The sequence below is a fragment of the Callionymus lyra genome, chromosome 18 (assembly GCF_982586985.1).
Source record: "Callionymus lyra chromosome 18, fCalLyr1.hap1.1, whole genome shotgun sequence".
In the NCBI taxonomy this organism is placed as follows: Eukaryota; Metazoa; Chordata; class Actinopteri; order Syngnathiformes; family Callionymidae; genus Callionymus; species Callionymus lyra.
In genome coordinates this window covers 20,663,276-20,685,051 of record NC_141835.1, presented here as the reverse complement: position 1 = coordinate 20,685,051, position 21,776 = coordinate 20,663,276, and the positions used below count along the sequence as shown (strand labels likewise).

The following is a 21,776-nucleotide window of genomic DNA, read 5'->3' as shown; positions in this document are numbered from 1 at the left end:
TGCTTTTTCTTGATGAATATGTTTTTTGTTTTTTTTTACTTCACAGGTGTGTCTTGTCTGCGTTCCTATGTGAAATTAACCCAGCCTTCCTTAGGGTACACATTGTTATCTATTACATTCTTTTGTGCCTTTATAAGCCATCATTGTAAAATCCCCTTTTTCATGATGTCTGCATGTGTTCCTTTGGCTCCCTAAACTACACCCCACCCAGATTGTTGGTGGTCAGGATCTATCAGAAAGAGAGAATGTGCTAAATCTGCAACGAGTCAGCGTTCTGACAGCTGTCCAGGACAGAATGCACAAACAACAGTCGTCTAAACCACAAACTTTGGTGGAAAGGGTTTTCTTTTACAACAAATAATCTCGATTGATTTGTTATGTCTCATTTTTCAAAAATTCTTCTTAATTACATCTATTCATCAGCTTTACAACATTCCAAAATTTAGATATTCCCTTTTAAAACCTTGAACACTCTGACTTTGCTTTGAAGATGACCCTTCTCACTTGATTGATATTTCTATTTCACTTCTCATAGTAGCCACAAAGTTAAAGTACAATACGCTATCTTAGTCTAGGTTTAAACACGCTCCCATTATTTCCTTTGTCAGCCTAAAACGCTTTGTCTCACAGTTGTGTTGGAACAGTTGCCGTGTCCCTTGCTCATGTACAGATAAGCGGACGCCTAGTTCCTAAAAGGGGTCATGGTTGGTTCTCATAAGCTCAGGGGTGAACCACGTCCCAAATAACAGTGATGCCCCATTGCTTTGACAGGATGAGGACATTGCCTGCCTATCTTCCTCCTTTTTGTGATGTGGTGCATGTTCTTAATTGTATTCTGTCAACACATCTGTAGCTGTTGGTATCAAATCCTGATTTTAATCATGCTGTTCAATCTTGTACTTTTCAGAAATTATTGAATTAACATTTAATACCTCCTTCTTGAAAAAGTGAGTAATAGAAAAATAAATTGGTAATGGTTTGCATGATCGTCTCTAATAAGAAGGTTGCTGGTTTGGGGCAACCTGTGACCTTTCTGTGTGGGGTTCTTGTGTTCTCCATTTCCTAGCATGAGTTAACCATGTATCTCATGCAAGTCAGCAGTACAAAGTGAATGAATTGAAGTTGAAGGGCACGTGGCCGGTAGAGTGAAACTGCAAAAGCATCCTCTTCCTCCTCCTGAAGAAAATACTAGTTTTGACGCCAAGAAAGATGTGTATAATCAAAAAGCAGTGAACAAAGCACCTAGACGTGTATGTTGAGATTGCAAGTGTGTGCCATTTGTGGCACATGTAAGAAGCATGTATATTTTATCAAGAGCCCAGACACCCACACACAAGTGCTTACTGCAGCTTCAGACTTTAATATGACATCGCCTATGTAACTATTGTTTGCGTCTTGCGATATGTATACATTCCTTGCTGATGTATGTGAAAATTAAAAAAGCGTAAAACTGCTGACCGATTTTTGTCATTCAGCATCTTTCAGCAGCATCAAATGACGTTGCACAATATTGGAAATAAGTGCGATATTCGATATTGGTGTCTTGATTTGCGATATTAATGCTATAGTTTTTTTTGCTTTCACCTGAAAATATAGCCGCGTGCACGCGCAGGAGTGTGAGTACTATATGGAGGTCCAGGGGTTTAGAGAAGGAGAAGGATGCGGTATTTCCCTTTCGTTTATTTCCGCGCTTCTTTGCCGACATGATCGGAGAAAAATATCACTACTAACGCTCAGTTTCGCGGCACTTGCATCCGTTTCCCACGATATCAGAGAGGAGCCGTCGGTGCATCGCGATATCACCATATCAATAATAAATCCCACCTCCTTGCACACGCACACATAACGGTTTATAAATGACCTAACAACAATGATGCTAACAATGTGGCTCATTAGCATACGGCGAAGACGGACATGTTTACACTTGTTTGGAAGTTCTGCGATTTTATAAGAATGAATGAATACAACTGAGACAAGATGAAAAGTACTTACAATATGTTGCTTTAGCAAAGTGGGTTAAAAGAGATGAGTGGCTGACTGGATAACTCGCGTTTGAGTAGCGCTCATAAGTCAGTCTTACTTCCGTGTAAGGCAGCACGCCGCTCATCTCACAGACAGACCGAGACGTAAACGACAAGGAGACATAGAAGTACAAATTGACATCTATACAGCGTCACTGATTGGTCGAAATCCGCATTTAAGAAATGCTTGATTTATACGATGAACAATGATAAATTATCGCACATGTTTTCGATATGAATATCGCACGTGCTAATATCACAATCTCGATTTTTTTTCGATACCGTCCAGCCCTACTGGATGCATATACGTTTATTCTCTGCTCTGCCACGCTGGAGCTCCACCGCTGTCATCTGTCGACGTCCACCGACTGCGCTTGTCGTACATTTCAATCATTTAGTTCTAACCATGGAACGAAATAACATTTTGAAATCTCACATGCTCCTTTGAGCACACATGCCCTCCAATATCAACCACCTGACTCATCATCCACTCCGTCCACCATGCACAAAGCCAGTGCAAATACATTTGTTGATTTTAAAACCTATCCCCTCTGTCGACAGAGGCGTGACGAATATACATCCAATGTCATTTTTTATATATATAAATATTAAACTGAGAAAAAGTGGCACCTTCTTTCCCCATAAGGCATGTCTTTTCTAGAGCTAAAGCAACATTCAACCATTCTCAGTAGACCCTTGTGATTGTTGTGAGGTTAAATAATTTGCTCACCAGCTGCCAACAACGTACAACCTTGAACATTTCATAAACATGTATTTTGAGAAGCTAAGTCTAACATTTTTGGAACTATACAAGAAACCAAATGCACAACACAATAGTGTACCCTATGGCAGGAATACAGAGCCCTGGTGGCTAATGCTAACGGTTACCTGTGTAACAAACTGAGAAGTGTACTTGGACTTTAATGACGAGATGAGTTGGAAGCACACTCATGTGAGTTTGGTTGGAGCCGGTCCATGTTTAGTTTTCTCCTTGAAACAATAAGAAAACATGAATTATTGCCAAAGGTTGTAACCACTAACCCGTGTTAGAGTAAATATGGTCACAACATTGACAAGCACTGAAGAAAGGTCATACCTCCTTACTATTAGCACTACTGTGGTCCATTTTTTTTTACTTGACACAATTCAAGAATATAATTTAGTTTTGGATTAAAAAAACAAAATACGCTGGTGATCAATGTTTTTTCTAAACTGGAGTTTAAGTTTTCAGTGCTGTAGAAGGGTATCTCACCTGTTAACCCAAAAAACAATAACTTCATTAAGCCAACCTAAAATATTTTTGATGTGTTATTACTATTTTACCGATACCCATGTCCTTATGTTGTACTAATTCTCAATTAACATTTCTACCCAGTCATCGGTTTATGGGGAAAATAAGATAACTATGCAAGATTGAGTCTAATTTATGGATGACTGATGGTAAGATTGCAGAATATATATGGGTCACGTGGGCGTGCCGGCCATGATCGTTTTTTTTTCTTTTTCAATCCTTTACATATTAAGGATTAGGACATACCAACAAGCCTTTGACATAATTAAAACCTACAGAATGACATGCTAAAGGTCCACAACCAAGCCTAATCCTATAGTATTATCCTATAATGTTATTATAAAATGGATGTATAAGATTTAGAAAACAACGTAAATTCATGAAAAACATTTTTTTTAATATTAAAATGCATCAATAGCTGCTATATATCCTTCTAGATTCCGCTTATTTTAGTTCAGTTTCTCAAGAAACTGCATTTAATTGTATTTCCTAAAGTAGGGCTATGTTATAACTGAACATTTAACACATAAATGGCCAAACAAAATGGACAATTGTGTGTTTATTGTAATGAATGTAATAAATCTGAGCCAAATGTCAAATTTGGACCAGATCTCCAAATAGTTTGTTGTGATTCACCTGTGACATGTAAGAGGAAATATGCTAATATGTTGACCTGATCAATAACATAAGCGTTATCATTTTACCATGTTGGCTGAGCATTGATTGATATCTTTTGGCCTGTTGTGAGAAACTATTCAGAAACTGTCGCTGTGTGGGTGTAATGCCTCACACTGTTCTCTTTCAAAGCTCTCATTCATCTTCCACCTGGAACAAAAAGACATGATCAATCCGAAGTTGAGTGTGTGTGTGCGGATGTGTGCGAACATGTGACTATTAAAAGGTGACCCTCTATTTCTAGGCCAATACAAAAAAAAGAGAAGAATATTGGGTATTTAGAACTAGCTAGTGCTTGAAAGCAGAGAGAATAGAAAGGCATATTCCTTGCCCGAGGGTGTTTGAGTAAGGACGGAGGCGGGATGTAGTGGTATGTATGGTAAGAGCAGGAAAATGATTGTGGCTGCGACTGTTAGGAAGCGTAATTGGAGAGGAAAGACAGAAGCCCACACTGTTGCCTGGTAAAAGAGGGACACGATGGTTAGGAGACGAGTGTGCAGAGAGATCTTGTGACGAGGTCACGAGAAATAAATCAGACATTAAGTTCTAGAGTGATCCTTAGCTGACACAGTCTGCATTGACTGTTGAACACAACTATTGAAATCAAATCTCTCAGCCCATACATTCATTGTAATATATCTAACAATATAAGGATATGCAGGTAGTACTTGTATACATTAGATCATTAAACAATGATGTAATTGCTTCAATATATTAATAAATAAAATGACTAGAGAACAAACTGACTTTATCATAAATCACATCCTGTTTGTAAGATCTACAGAGCTCAATTTCATTTAACCAACTATCAATAAAGTCAATAAAGGAATGTCATTGTTTATTTATTTGTCAATATTTATTAATTGAAGGAAATAAATCAATCACAAAAGGAGGGACCAAATGTGTGTTATTTTTTTTGTCTGTATTTTTTTCCTAAAGACCAAGGTTGACTGGCGGTGGCTATGATAGAAGTACGACCTAATCTTAGTGACTCATAATATAATCATTTGTATTAACATAGTTTCAAAAATGTGATAATTAATCAGGGCTCTGTGAATCTCTCCTTATTTGTATGGAGGGAGACTTGAGGGTGAGACATTTGTTGGACACACATTGCCTACACCAGTTCAGTTAATTTAGGGGTTACCAACATGATTTCCCTCTTATAATTGCTTGTAAAATAATTGTTAATTATCTTATAACCCTTTAATATGAGTCTTTGATGGATATAAGTTCAGCATATTGTAAACCATCCCAAACTAAGCATCACATTTTGGTTACCTTATAGTAATTTAAGGGGGTTGAGGTTTCAAAAATGTCATAGAACCCCATCAATTTTATTTCAGCTTCATCTTATCCTGTTTTTAGGGTTGGAATGTTTAATTGTATTTCTGATCGATCATATTGAAGAGACCACGTGTAAAGGGACCCCAGGAACGCATATATTGCTGGTTACTGCCACATGAATTTGGACATGTATGTCAATCTTACAAGCACCATTACGAGATGAACTGTTAAATAGTCCTGCATTTTGAGTAGGAACCATTTATTAGCATCTACTGATCAATCCCAAGCACATTCTTTGTTTGACCTACAAGATTTGAATGACGATGATTGATTTGGATGTAGTTTATGACGTCAAAGTCTTTCATTCAACCGTTGATATGATTATCTAAACAAGCCAATACTCTTGTCGCAGTCTTTCGTGTTTTTCATTTTCTTGTACTGACCTCAGATCGGGGTCTGTTGAGCTGCTCCTTTTGGTAACACACCAAAACCAGAAGCACAGGGAGTGAGCCAGATGGGCTAGGTTATTTTTACTGTCTGTTACCAAAGACAGGATTGAGAAAGGGTGGTTGGTAGAGGAAAAAAAAGCATAGGAATAAAAAGAGGGAGACAGGGGAGGTTGCCATAGTAACAAAATATGGCTGCTTTTCAAAATCCTTGAATGTAGGTGGTAGTGTGATGAGTGTATGTGTTTTCTTTTTTCAGTTTTGCAGATATTGTGTGTTTGCTGGATCCATTTGGATTTCTCTGAGAATTGTTCCGCCATCAGCTTCATGCAGCCTTAGGCCTGTGTTCCAGGCCATGTCGAACACATAGTTCTCGTCTAAAATGTGGGTTAAACTTCACAGCCCCTCCGGCACGTTGAGGTTTATTTGGCAGTCTGGGCCCTAATATGCAAAAAGAATGTAACGCAGTCATTTAAATAATTTAGATTATAATTAAGTCTGTTATCTAAAAAAAACGCTGGTGTTTATAATACATATGAAGCTTTTAAAGATATTTAAAACGAGCTACTTTACATTTCAAAATATGGAAAATGGTGCGTTAAAATGTATGAACAACATGTATGAATGTCTTGCCATTTTTAGAAGAGAAAAATAAGTAGTTCAATATTGTGGTTTTAAAATGTACGAGCTTTCATTAAAGGTCTCCCATCCTGTTCCTTTAATATGGCAACTCGAAGATTTAGTTTTTCTGTTAAACCCCCTTTGGGTATCTAGGTACAATATCGCTTACCGATATTTTTCTAATAGCGACCATAAAAATATCTTGTTTCCTAAATCTAGATGTCCTCTATTCTGTGCAGGTACGGGGGAAAGTGGAAAAAGCACCTTCATCAAGCAGATGAGGATTATCCACGGAGCTGGCTACTCCGATGAGGACAAGAGGGGCTTCATACGACTGGTTTACCAAAACATCTTCACCTCCATGCAGTCGATGATTCGTGCCACTGAGAACCTTAAGATCCCCTTTAAATATGAACAGAACCGGGTAAGTACCAACCAATTTACTCACTAGAAATAACTTCATACACTTCTTAATGATGGGCTTTTTGTTTATATTCTGTTTAGTTTTAGTTAATCATTTAAGTATTGTTGATTATTTCTTTCTTTTTTGTTGGTTATCTATTTTTATTTATCTTATTTAATGTAATTTAATGTCAACTGTATTCATGATTTGCATCGACTTGACTTGATGAAAATAAGTAATACAAGGGTAACATGAAATGTTTATAAGAATAACAAAATGTTGATGTTTCTATTACAAATTAATTTTTTTACTATAACCTTATAATGATGTCTCACCTTTAAAATGAGACTTTTTAAAAAACCACTGTACAAAAACAGGTATTTCTTTCTAACACTAATGTGTTGGAGTCTATACAAAAGGGGGAAAAAGTGAAAAATGGAAACGTAAAAGCTGGTCAAAACCTTATTGTTGAATGCAAAGCAACATAAGTATTTAAATGTAATATATGTTTCGTGTCTATATAGAACCGTAGTCTATCTCACCTGTTAAAATGGACCATATAACCTTTACTTTTCCACTGTGAAAAAGCGCCTTATTTTGAAGCTGTACTCATCTGAATGTAATTGGTGTAGTAGAGGTGTACACTAACTAATCAACAACAAAGGACATAACAATTGTTAGTTCAAAATGACAAAGGATGATCTAGTTACTACATATCCATAATTGTAGTCTATTATTGAGTAATAGTAGTTCACAATCCTACTCCCCTGAGAACCTCTGGCCCTCTATCGTGACACTCTAATTGAGGAGTGATTTACACCTGGGATGCAGGGGAATGTAGTCCATGTATCACTGGGACAATTATTCATCAGGACCAAAGTCGCTGGTTTACTTTGGCAGACTTCAGTGACTGTTAAGTGTTTTCTGTGTTCATTTTAGTCGAGCAGAAAAAAAAAAATCTACACATTACATATAAAATAATGTTTCTGTTGCATGTCTGAAGCTAAAAGTTGTCTTTAATGAGAAAATACCTGACATATTCTTGTTAAAATAAATACTAATTTTAGAGAAAAAAGTCATCTTAATACGGAAAACGAGTTTAACACTCAGGTGTTTGCTGTTGAGCTCTTGTATTTCCATTTTCCTAATTTAAAGGCAGCCAGTGTAGACCTTCAAGCAAGCTTCTAGACAATAGCTTGCATGTTGCCATGGTCCCAACATACCATAGGACAGTCAACGAAAAATGTGGAAAATTAGAGCCTGGCATTATTTTTTATTAAACATGACTCTTTGTTTAAGGGTCTGAAAATGTATAGAAACTCCAAAAAGTTTTGATACTAACACATTTTACCCGGATACTATACCATATTGGTACTTTTAATTTAGTTTATGGTTATGCCAGGTAAGGAACATTTAAGCTCATTTGGATGTGCACACCAAACATCCAAAAATGTTGGTCTTATTGTCATTGTTTTTGTAGTATTTTTGCAATTTTCTTGTAAACTAATTTTTTGTTGTTGGTGAATTTATTTTAAATTTTTTTTATCTATATGGTATCAAAAATGGAAGCAATATTGGTATTATGTTGCAAATTTTAGAATTGATAGGTTGATATACTTCATGCTTAAACCACAGCATTGGCAGGTCACTTTTTAGATCAAAATAACACACACAATGTTTTCTGATGGATCAATCCTGTTTCCATCAAGGCCTGCCATATTTATCTGCAATAATAAAGTTTTTTTTTTTTAATTCCCTCCGCTGGAGATAATTACTTTCTGTTGCATGTAACAGAGGTCCCAGCATCGGTAGTAACAGCTATTTATTTATTATTTATTATCATGTTTATGATATATATATGTATATATATATATAATTTAAAAGAATAAATGAACCGAATTACCATTTGGATATATACAAGCAAAAAACACTTCCTATTTTTTCATTTACTTATGGACTTTTATACATTAGCCATTAGGACGCAACTCATCATTGGGTAAAGAAGCCCACAGTGACTTTTGCAGCACATAACGGACATTACTTTGACATCATGACTTTTATGGATGGGCCTCTGCACCTCTGTGAGGAACAGACGTTTTTCTCATTATAGAACAATCTTTGCCACAATATTAATCTGATTTTTTTTCTTTAGAACCTGATTATTCCTTTCTTTTCTTGGGTATCTCTTGAGCATAGCTTGATCAAAAACTAGATGTCTTTCCGATAAACTTCTACCCCCACTTCGTCAGTTTGCTACTGATGGAATGATGTTAATCTCCCGACCCCCCCCCAAAAGGTCTTTTGCCACTGAGGATTTTATTTTCTGTTTAGAGAGCTGTTTCTGAGCAGGGACAATGTACAATAAAATATTGCTTATACTGATAATGCTCTTCCTCCCTCAGTCAAACGCCATGCTTGTGAAGGAAGTTGACATTGAGAAAATCAATGGCTTTGACTCGCAATACATCGTAGCAATCAAGAGCTTGTGGGCTGACCCGGGGATCCAGGAGGCCTACGACCGTCGCCGGGAGTACCAGCTCTCCGACTCCACTAAATAGTATGTCTCTATACATATGTGTGTGTGTTTGATGTCAAGTCAATACCAATTATTTTTTAACTATGTGCCAATGTGTTTAAAAAGTTGATGTTTATGACAATTTTCAATTGGGGAGCACGTAAATGTCCATACAGAGTGGTACAAATGTAATTTTACCCAAGCTGAAAGTTGATTTTAATTATTTTCACACCTGATAAACTGTTTTTTCAAATATAAAAAATAATTCCATTAATATTCTGTTGTACTGATGTAATTGAGATTGTAGAAGTGAGCCTTCTAAGGAAGATTAATCATTTTAATTCCTAAAACAGATTTAGTAAAATAATAAATTAAGCTTATCAAACTGTTATTGGACTTTAAGTCATTTAATCCTCAAAGTGATGGTTCATTCACAATTCAAATTTGACAAATGTTCTACTCGCCCTCATGTCGACCTAAAGTTGGGATTATTTTCATAGTGATCCGTTCCTTTTTGGAGTTATCCTCTATGTTTTAAGCTGGTTTGTAGCAAAAGCTAAAAGGCTAAAATGCTACACAGAAAGGAACAACTCTTGGTAAATATTGCAAGAGCTCCCAGTGTAGACGGTAGGCTCGAAGATCATTTACCGGAATGATTACTCTGAAAGTAATCCCAATGCTTAGTTGACATGAGGGTGAGTAGAACATTTTGAGTGAACTATCCCTTTAATAATTATTAGGCTTTATTTCATAAAAGTTCAAATATGGGGATGGTTCTCTGGCCGAAAGTCAACTGTGTATGTCATTGTTTCAACTGTCATGACAAGGTTTGCGTTCAAATTATTAAGCATTGACAAGATGGAGACATGACTTTGCAAATGTTAACCAAAACAGAAAAGCAGACAAACCTTTTGTACTCTTGACACTAAAACAACAATCCTTCCTGCACATCCGGCCATGTCTCCTCCCGGAAGCAAAGCAACTGTAAGTCGTCTCTTTTACACTCAACAGGATGCAAAGCTGAATCATTTTTAGCTAACTCTTTAATCTACTCTTTTATAATTATTCAAGTACTTTACTTGATTGATTTAAAAACTAAAAGACTCAGGATTTTACACTTCTGATAAAAAGTGTCTGATAACATGATCATTTCATGTTATCAGACACTTTTGCTTCATTAGCAATTCCCTTTTTATCAAGAGAAAACTGTCCAAACAAAGAAAAACACACAAAAAAAGAGTGTTTTTTTTATAAGTTGTGAAAAGTTAATATGAATGGAAGTTATCGTGGTGTCAGAGCCACACCTTGGCAAAGCACTTACTATCCTTAAGTTATTAAAAGGAACGCAAAATAAACTATCTTTCGTCACATTTGTTTCCTAAAGTAAAGAAACCTTTTAAGTCGCGTCCGTTTTTCTTTTCATATTATCTTTGCACGACTCACAGAAATACACACTTTAATATATTTAAATATATTCAAAGAGTTTGTTCAATGGGAACATCGCAAATAGACTTAGTATGTTGTTCTTTTGCAAACAATGTCAGAAGGATGTCTTGCTCTTCATATAGACATTCATAACCCATGCTAGTTTCATCCTATTTACCCGACAAAGGCATATGTAAATAGGTGTATGAACATATCGTCACAGAAAGTGTTCAAGTGTTTAAATTTCATTGGTTGAAAGGACTGAAAAATAGAAGTGACTGCACCAACAAAAAACAACCATTGAGGCAGAAAATTCTTGCGATAAAACAATTGAAAACTATAAACCAAGAACCGGGGCACACATCAATCATATTTAATAAAACAAGATAAAAGAGACAACCAAAAGATTACTTTAGGCTGGAACCCACAAAAAAAATCCTGCCATCTGAGCAACACTTTTAACCTTTATTTTAAGTTCTATTAATTTGCTTAAGAAGACTAATATTGTATATTAATCTGCTGTGCCATCCAAACATGTAGTTATCACTCCTGCAGTCAGTTAAACTAGTGCACTTACAGTAATGCAAAAGTTTTATTTCCATAAGGGTTTTATAAAAAGCATATGTCCCAATGCAAATTGGGTTTATGACTGTGCAGCACTGTAGAGTGCCCTCTAGCTGTTGGCTAGCTTTACTGCTTCTTGAAGTCTGCATGCATTGGGTGTGGTGTTTGTTCATTAAGCAGTAGTATTGACTGTAAGAAGTGTTTAAGACCAGAGCCACACTACTAAATTTTATTTTTTTAGATGGAGGAAAGGATTCCTGCCCATAAGATAATTTAGTTTCTGTCCGGCAACTTTATCACATGACCACAGACAATTAAGTCAACAATAAATCCGTTGTATGCTCTCAAACCAGTAGCTCGGCTGCACAAATCGCTTGAACGTAACAGATTTATTTAACAAAAGTTAACATTCTTGTGTTTTTCCTTGTAGAACAAAATTCTTACTTTCATTCTGCAATGTATGAAACTAACGCCAGTTCAGGTTTTTATTGGTGTGAGCTTATCTCACGTTGCTGGAGTTTGAATCTATATGTATATATTCGTCGTGCCTCAATAAAATGGTAGAATAACAAATACAAAAAAATACTCCAGCATTAACATTTTAAATTGAATCTGTAGGCCTGGATGTGACCTGAGTGATGTTTAAATAAACTTTGTTTCCAGTGTTTTCCACTTTACTCATGTATATCTCCAGTTATCTTACCGATCTAGAACGTGTGACAGCCGAAGCCTACGTTCCCACCCAGCAGGATGTGCTGCGGGTCCGTGTACCCACCACGGGTATTATTGAGTACCCGTTTGACCTGGAGAATGTCATCTTCAGGTACCCTGATGGAACCAGGATCGCAGCAGTCACCTTCACAAGAGAACAAGAACCACTGATGACATTAAGATCACGACTTTTCTTACAGAAAGACTGACAGATTTAATGAAGCGCATGTCATGTGGATCAATGACATCTTGTTGTAGATCTTAATGGGTAACCAGTGGTTCATGTTCTGATGATGCACTAAAGCTTTGGGCAGCAACTTGTCCAGCCAGATAAAGAAAATGGGTGGTACTGTCAAGACCATAACACGGAAATGGGAACTTTCCCTTCCTGTTATCCCTGACATGACATCTGCCCATTCCTCCTCATCTGGTTCCAGATGTTGCTTTCTTTTGCCACCACTCGTGCTGTCACCGATCCTGCCTGACTTTGACACACTTCAAACGTGTGAACCTTGTTTAGAATCACAATTGGCTGAGAGAAAGCAAGTGTCGAGGGTAGGTGTGACAGCATCAGAGTGTTGGCCTCTCCTGTGTTGCTTCCTCAACAGGACCATCTACACTTCCTGGAATGGCAAGGGGTCTTCCGTCACTGTCTGTCACGCCTTATATAATTGTGTTCCTCTCTTTTGTTTTATCTCTCTCTCTTCATTGGCCTGCTACTAGTTATCTGTCCGATCTGGATCGTATCGCAGATCCCAGCTATCTCCCAACTCAACAGGATGTGCTCAGGGTGCGCATCCCCACCACAGGAATCATAGAGTATCCCTTCGACTTACAAAGCATCATTTTCAGGTAGAAAGATGCCTTTGTGAACACAAGTCCTCCATGTCATGTTACATTAACCTCTTCCTGTTCCTTCCTTGACTGGAAAGAACCTTAATTGTCATTTGTGCATTTAACCCCAATGTCTACATCCCAGACTCACTCACCTCTCCCCTCATTGTTGTGCAGAAAATATCCCCCTTCCCTGCTTTGTCCTTGATTGTTAATGCGAACCTTACCTTCAATTAATAGCTATTATGGGATTTTATTTTTCTCCTAGAACAAACATTAATGCAGGAAGGCGGCATTATTCATCATGTGATTCACAGGCCCAGTTGGTGCCAACTGCATGGTTGGATGCATCAAAAGAAAAGCTAGCTAAAAACCTATAAGTGTTAAACTACAAGCTTCTACCAATATCCATGGTCTTAAATGCACGCAATTAAGCTGGTCTGTTGGTAGCCATTTTCCCCACCAAAGAGCAGTACCACATGTATTGACGAAAGTCCCATATTCTAGTGTCAACTCCCTCTAAATAGGCCACTTCCTCTCCTCCTCCTCCTCCTCATCTCCTCGTTTCCTTTCTGGTTGGCAGAAGAAACGAGGTCTCGTCCTCTCCGCAGTAGAATAATGTTATTTCGGGCATCAGATCCTGCAGGGCCTGTAATGGTCTTGGGTCTCTGTAGACCACAATGGCCTGTTCAGCCACCAGAGGGCATCTGTGTGTCAACCGTTATAGCAGATGTCTCTTCTTTTTGCATTCATGAGGATCTAATGATCGCTTGTGATAAATTAAGTCATAGTGCCAGACACAAGATAAAATTGTAATGTTCAGTAAACCTGATCTAAGATGCCAGAGGGTTGAGGGAGGAGTGTCCCAAAGCTTTTACGACCTGTTCATTTCTCACCTTTTAACCCCTCTATCTTCAGAAGATTTTCCAGCGTACAGTGTTTCCTCCCTGAAGAAGATCACAGTATAGATGGCCTTATGTATTGTTTTCATTATTTCTTTTGTTTCTTCATCCCCTTCACACTGTCTTCTTTGCTGTGTGGTTGCATGCCCATCGACCCCTTTTGTCTCCGCCACGTCTAAAAACGTCTTGTTATTCTTGTGGGATGTTCTATGACACACACTCGCACATTTCTTGTAGTGTAAAACACACTTTTCTGTTTTAATTACAACATGGTATATGATATTAGCCTGACATACTTCATGAACACAAATACTGCTCCAGGTAAATGCCACTCAGTTTAAGAAACTCAATTACAATAATCTGATGTTTGTATACTATAATATATATTTATTTATTTAATCAAAATGTCTGTTTTTTAAGTGGTAAAATTCAGGGTGTCCCAAAAAGATTGACATAATTCCATAGCCCAATCAATTTTCGCAATTCCTGTTGAAATTTGTACTTAACGGATAGACGCAGAACATTTTAGGTTTAATGTGTTTTTTTTTTAATTCTAAATTTGGATTTTAGAAAATGAATATTTAAACGTTTATGAATAATTACCTACGTTTCTCCAAATTTGTTGTTAAGTTAAGTTTTTTTTTAATTTGGAATGCAGTTTCTCTTTCACTCTGGAGAGAAAAAACATCAAACCATCTTTAGATATTGTAGACAGTTAAATAAAGGGACATTGATTTGAGTCTCCAATTAATTAACTTAGAAAATCTCACCTTCACCAAACAATGAACATTCTCTCAACAATATTTTTACAGTTCTTGTATTGGTAGTCTAAGGTTAAAGAGTTTTGATGTCCCCTCATAACCTCACAGTTTTAAAAATGTCAGTCTCATTCCTCTAGTTCTGCTTTCTAATGATCATCTGTTGTATCACAGTGAGTATTTAGAGGGGTTATGGAGTGGGTATGTTGTGTTGATATTTCTAAATACATACGCTAGTACAAGTGCAAAATAGAAATGTCTGCTTCAACTAGATGGCTTCACCTGAGTGGCATTCATAGGAGCTTCTCCTTAATGTGTGGCGTGCTCGACTCTTTAAGGGGACACTGTGTGTGCAATGTTTGTCTACGTAGTTTGCTGAGTTATTATTGGACGGGTTGTTGAATCTATCAAGTTCAGTTGGAATTCCAATTCTTATTTTATTTTATGTTTTGATTCAAATTGAGAATTTTGAATTTTGAATATGATTCTAGTTATTTTATTTACAACTGCCCATCACCAGGAAACTGACTTGATGGATTCAAACAAACAGTCCCTCAGTACTTATTTAGGGTTTTAGAGGGAACTGCTGTAAAACACAAAATGCCATCCATATGTCTAACAAGCTAACATGCTCTTGCTCTTGCCCTCCTCGCCTGTGGTCAGGATGGTGGATGTAGGGGGTCAGAGGTCAGAGCGGAGGAAGTGGATTCACTGCTTTGAGAATGTTACGTCCATCATGTTTCTGGTGGCACTAAGCGAGTATGACCAGGTTCTAGTGGAGTCCGACAACGAGGTAATGAACCTTTTTTTTCATGTGATGCCTCTGAACTTCCATGATAATGATACTGACGCATTGCCCTGGCTCACCAGAACCGCATGGAGGAGAGTAAAGCTTTGTTCAGGACTATCATCACCTATCCCTGGTTTCAAAACTCCTCCGTCATCCTCTTCCTCAATAAGAAGGACCTGCTGGAGGAGAAGATTTCCTACTCACACTTGGTGGACTATTTCCCGGAGTTTGATGGTGAGCTCTTTTATTCAGACACAAAACTATGACATCAGATTGATTGTGAATTTGAGAATGGGAAGCGCATCTTAGCAATAAATACTAATTACTCATGTATATCAGTGGCATACAATTATGTATTTAGGCTTTATATATGATTTTATGATGATGTAATCGTACCTGATCTTAATTCAGTTATTAAGAAATTTTTTTCTAATTAATTATCAGCACCTATCTTGGGTAACCATTGACACTTAAATTGGGATAACAAAAAAAAGGGAAAATGTTGAGTTTGAGATTTAAACTCTGTGCCTCTTTATGACTTAAAGACATTGCTATTGATTCTAATAAATTATTTATCTGCTTAATTGCTTATACAGATACATTTTTAGATGAAATATTCATTAATTACTTTTGATTACCTTTCTAATCATATGTGTAACTTTATGCTGAATACACAATATTATCCCGTAAACTGTATATTACTTACAAACCGTCTTTTTTCCCTTCGTATACAGCTTTTAAATGAGTTATGAGACTTGAGAATGCACTATGTTGAAATTACGTGAACAATTTTTTTCCCTGTGACTATCCCTACTAAGCTCCCTTATCACAACCCCCTTTTCAATTAAGGTTTGGGTTAAACTGATGAAATCCCATCTAAAAACAGTATGAAAATCAGGTCAACACGTTTCTACACTTTAGAAGAAAGTACATCATTAGTTTTAGTGACATTATTCTGCTGAGGTGTTTAGTTTGCTTACTAGTGTAAATGAATTATAGATGTTGTACTGGACCCTTGATGACTGACACTCCTGATTTATCAAAACTTTTAATACTTCCATTTTTTTTTACACGGTTGCAGAAATTTACAAGAGTCATTGGGTTGTTGGAACATATTATTATTAATAGGAGATATATTTTTGGTATTTGAATGTTTAATTCTTTTATAAATTTAACTAATATAACATAATCGATGTCGCTCAAGGTGCTTTGCCAAGCTACATAATCAAAACATTATTGCTAAATCTGTCTGGGGTACTTTGAGGACGCTGCTGATTTGCTTAACCATTGTCCACAGTCTATATGGTCATACCTTAATTTAATGAAGGTGAAATTCTATTTTTTCAATTGCATTTAGATGCCTCACTGTTTAATATAGTTGTCACAAAGGTCGTAAACTTTTCAAGGAAAGTCACCAGACCAGGAAGTGATGATGACAATGGATTTTAGGATTAATACAGTTTATCTATCCATGTATCCATCTTCAGCATGTGGTATCAACTGTCCTCACATCCTTAATTTTCATAACAGGCTTTCAAAATGACAATTTCCGTACCATTAACAGCAGAAGGGTTTGAGTTGCATTTCTGTCTTCATTCAATTGCATTCCGAAAAACCAAACTAAAAGCGATTTTTTTTTTCCCCCATCTTCTCGTCAGGTCCCCAGAGGGATGCTCAGGCCGCACGGGAGTTCATCCTCAAGATGTTTGTGGACTTAAACCCAGACAGTGACAAGATCATCTACTCTCACTTCACGTGTGCCACGGACACTGAGAACATCCGCTTTGTGTTTGCAGCAGTCAAAGATACAATCCTACAGCTCAATCTCAAAGAGTACAACCTGGTGTGAGAGAGCACGCTCCACGCAATCCTCCCCATTGCACAAATGCACACCGCTGTTTCCCCGAGTGTGCGCTCGAGTCCTCATGCATAACACTCACACACATCAAAAGTATCTTTATTTTCATTTCACTTGGGCTCCTCTGTGACGGAAGGGACACAAGTGTGTTGGTGCTGTGAATAGCTGGGAACTGTTTGGTTGCCCCGCCAAACGGGTCCAACCAGGAACTCGGCATCATTGATTGCTCGTGGACCTGACATCACTACCAAGCTTCTGAAATCTGAAATGGGCTTTTGGTGGGAAAAGGGATCAGTAAATAGTAGCTTGAGATTACACAGTAACATGAAGAGAGAGGATATTGATTATGAATGTACCCACACACAACAAAAAAGATGAATTAGAAATGTAATCAGGCGACACACAAAAGCATGAAAGGGATGATTTCATCCATTTTAAAACATGTTGGTGTTGCTCCATCTATTTCCATTTAATGATGAGAAAATCTTTATGTCAATGATTTTTCGGAGGAAATTAAAACGCAATTTCACGAGGGTTATTTTTTATCGCTTTCATCGCGTACCCCCCATTTTTGTGGATTCACAGGGACAATCTTTATCCTAGGATCGTTGACTATAACACTCTAGTTCCTGCTCTTGAACACCCACTCGCCCGATTGATTTAAAGTGAGATGATGACATCATATCCACGCAGAGATCATCACGATAAAGTTAGTGTTACAAGAATCTACACACTGATGATGCCGTCCAATCAGGCGCTCCCCTGATGGCGACGCTCATTCATTATCAGGACGTTCTTCTGTTTACTTTTTTTTTTTTTACTGTATAATCACTTTGTTAATAAAAAAATATATACATGTATATATTTATATATACATATATATATGAATATATAGCTTGCTAATAGGTTGTGAGAGGAAGGAAGTGACCAACCTTTCGCAGTGTCCAAACATCTGCAAAAGTTTGTGTATATCAGTTTGTAAATACATCTAGACAAGTCACTCCTGTACAAAGAAGCTCTGTGGTACACCATGTTTGGCAAAAAAAAAAAAAACTAAAAATACCTTACAAAGACAAAAAAAGTATAATTTCTTTAGCATTTCCTATGACTTTCTGCGAGTATTGATACTGTGATAAAGGTTTAGTTCACTTGAGTGAAGGGGTATAGTTGAGCGGTGTTGAGTGAAGAGCCAGACACTACTGCGACACTCACTATGGTCAAAATCACAGTACGATGAAAAGATGATTTTGATTTTTTTTTTTTCTTTTTAATTTATCTAATTTATGGACCAGGTTTGAGGTGTTGATAATTTGACTGCTATTTTTAAACTCCTGTCATGTTAAAAGCACTCCTTTTCTCATAACTACTTGAGTCTGAACTGCTGTATAAAACAAACAAAAGAAGTAACGAATGTCTGGTTGTAATAAGAATTTTTATCTCTGCTTTCTTCTTCTTGAGACATTTCCAGTTGTATATGCCATCACATCTCCGTCCATAAAAGTGTTGTTTCTTTCGGAGCCCTCACATTTGATTGATTTTCATATTTCCTCTAGGTTTATAGATGTGGCGACAGTGCTGTAACGCATACATAGAAACATGTAGGTGGATATTTTTGATAAGTGATTGAAGACCTTCCCGGTCCATGCTTGCATTAGTGATTTCAACACTTTATTTTCACATAATTTTCTCTTTCTGTTGGGCTTGCTTATATAGTAGTGAAGTGCAGATATTTATGTCTTCAGGCAAACTATCATTCTCATTAAGGGCTATCAGTGCATCAGTCATTTGGAGGTATACGTTGTACCCCTTTACTTTTGTAAATGGAGATTACTTGTGTGTGTGTGTGCGTGTGTGTGTTTAAGAAGTCTAGGCCGGGCGTTAATGCAAAAATTTTTAAGAGTTTATCAACACTAAGCAGTTTTACTTTATGTATCTGACCAGTCTGCTGCTTACCGACCGTTTTGTTTGGATGTTTATGATCGATTTCACAGTTTGAGCTGTGGCGATGCAGTATAGAAACAACCGGTATTGCATGCTCTCTTGCCGAGTCCGTCTGTTTGATCTCCCAAGAAATACATTTTTTAAATGCTCGTAGATTTTTCAACACTACCCTTGTGGCAGCTTCCTTCAACTGACATTTAACAGAACTCCATGCAGATGTTTGTCTCATGGTATCATATTTGTCACATTCTACAATATTATGGTGCAATTCATTTTCTCATCGTGAGCTGCCCCTTTTCTCTAGTCATGCGCCCTTCACAAGTTCTTACTTCCTAAGAACTTCATGAAATACTGAACAAATGTATATCTCTACGCTGGTCCAGGAATGTCTGTGGGAGAGAGTAAAAAGGAACTGGGAAGGGGAAACTAAATATTTAAACTACATAAAACAGAAAAATACAGATGAGAATATGTTGTTTTTTTAATTAAAATAATCATATTTGTTGCTATAATAATAACTGATGAAGATATAAATTGTCATAAAACATTTTGAGACGCAAGTTAACTCATTTTTTAAATGGAGGAAAATTCAAACGGTCCGTGCAGCCGGATTGAACCATTTCTTCCATCACTTTCTGATGTTGTCTTCATTGATTTAAAAAGAAAACAATAACTGCTTCCACTGAAAAAGCAGGTTTGAGCCAAATATTCTCTCTCAAGAGTTCCATTTAGATTTTTTAGGGGTTGCCCTGAAAAAAAACTTGAGATATATGACACCATCATTTCACACTATGAAGTATAAAAGTTCCGAGCACAAGTTGATTGTGGTTATCACCGCCATCTTGTCCGAGAAGAAACACTAACCATTAGTATGAATTGATGAGACCAGGACGGACCCCCGCCCCACCCCTCCGAGTGTTTCCTGTGTGTCGAGTGCAGCTTAACATTGATCCACGTCATGCTTTGCAATCACGTTTGAAACTTGACTCCAGCACACGGTCAAGGGCTGACTGGCTGTTGGTGGTAGTTCTCAGCAGCCCGCTGTTGTTGCACAGTGTTTTTGGCACATTTATCTCGACATATATGAGCTGGAAAGAAACACTTAAATCTCCTTTTTTCTTTTCCAGTGGGATCATTTTTTTTTTCACTCCAACACAAATTATTTATTGCCTTCTTACTAATGAAAGCTTGTGTTAGGCGTGGTCACAACTGTATTATGTGCTTTCCAGTGAGTTTGTGGGACTCTTGGCTTCTCTTTTGGACATAAAGTTTGTGCATATTTAAAACTTCAAGCATGTTCCCTTCTCTTTGTGTTTCATTTTCTTGCTCTGTAAGATAAGACATTACCAGAACACTATTATTTAGGACCACTTGATTTATTTGTTTCTCACTCCAATGAAACCTGAAGGTCAGTTGTGAAGTGTTGTATTAAAAAATGCTGTTTTCTCTCTTTATTTTCTTTGTAAACCAAATGTAAATTGTGTATTATACTGAGTGTGCCAACCCCACTCACTTTAGAGCCAGGCTCTCTCTCTCTCTCTCTCTCTTAAGTGCCAACGTTGTGGTCGTCGTCGAAGGTCCGCCACCTGAGATGATCCCTTTTTAAATAAATCACACCAGAGACGAAAAAGAAAAAGATTAAGTACACAAAGACTTTAGACTTTATTCTCTATTTAAGGTTGACAATTTAAAGGATAATCTGCTGGTTTTTTTTTAAGGAACTGTAATTATTACTGCATGTGCTGTTTCTTTTGTGTTCAACGTGAGGGCTCGGATGTTTTCATTGAAGGGGTTCAATCAGTCGGTTCTTATTGATTACTGATTTACATAACTCTTGCCATATTTTTTATGTGTTTTTCATGTATTTGTTTAAACCACTGTTGCCTGATCCTCATTCAAACATGACTTATGATCATTGCCGCCTTCTAAGAGAGAAACATAATGACAAGGTATCTGTTTTAAATTGAAATAAAATTTGTTCCTATACTTGCTGACGGTGCGTCCAGTGTTTTTATGATGCCTTCTGATCCGATCAGCATCGTTTGTGTGCTTCCCTCATCTGGGAGAATCCTACTGAATTCTAAGAAAGGACACGGAGAATTAAAAAATATTAGTTCAGTGGTTTCATTCTATCAGACTTGTGTGTTATCCTATTATTTTATTCTGTACTACCAACACAAAAAAGACTTGAATCAAATGGCATTATTAGTTGGATGTGGTAGAGAATTGCATAAGCTCGGAAAGCAAGCTTTTGTATTGCTATAATTGTTTAATACAAGTGTAAATTCATGTCCATCATACCCTATACAGTTTCCAGTGTTTAATAAAACCTAATAAACATGGCTTATATAGAGACTTCAGTAAAATGATAATGGAGGAATTTGCTTGTTGAAGAAGACGCACATTTGTCAGTTAATGAAAGGTCCAAGGTTGATTGAGAACTTGGAGAAATTCTCCAAAGATACGAGTAAGTGTGTGAATGGTTGTGCGACAGACTGGTGTCCTGTTCAGGGTGTCCCCTGCCTCTCTCCTGATGAAACCGGGATCGGCTCCAGCATCCCTCACCATCCCCCATAAGCGGCAGTGTAATGAATGATAAATATAATTATTATTTATTATCTGTGAGCCCTTCCATTATTATTTTTTGGAACTGCATGTAGTAAGCGCCCTCTACCGCAGGGAGCGCTGTGTTCTACGCTCGACGGTTTTGTCACCGGATCTGCTGCTCTTCTTT

At 37.2% G+C, this 21,776-nt stretch overlaps 1 protein-coding gene across 3 annotated transcripts in view; it reads left to right on the top strand.

Annotated features, from left to right (window-relative positions):
• Positions 1-21,033, top strand: part of LOC148060904 (guanine nucleotide-binding protein G(q) subunit alpha-like) — a 29,972-nt gene extending 8,939 nt beyond the window's left edge. Inside the window, exons 2-8 of one of the 3 annotated variants that reach the window (XM_087779250.1) lie at positions 6,581-6,765; positions 9,147-9,301; positions 11,943-12,071; positions 12,683-12,811; positions 15,117-15,246; positions 15,324-15,477; positions 16,902-21,033. In XM_087779250.1, coding sequence (XP_087635376.1) covers positions 6,581-6,765; positions 9,147-9,301; positions 11,943-12,071; positions 12,683-12,811; positions 15,117-15,246; positions 15,324-15,477; positions 16,902-17,092 — 1,073 coding nt within the window. In that variant the 3' untranslated portion in view covers positions 17,093-21,033. The remainder of the gene's footprint in view (positions 1-6,580; positions 6,766-9,146; positions 9,302-11,942; positions 12,072-12,682; positions 12,812-15,116; positions 15,247-15,323; positions 15,478-16,901) is intronic. The other 2 variants (XM_087779249.1, XM_087779248.1) reach the window with 2 other exon arrangements.
• Positions 21,034-21,776: the final 743 nt, after the last annotated feature.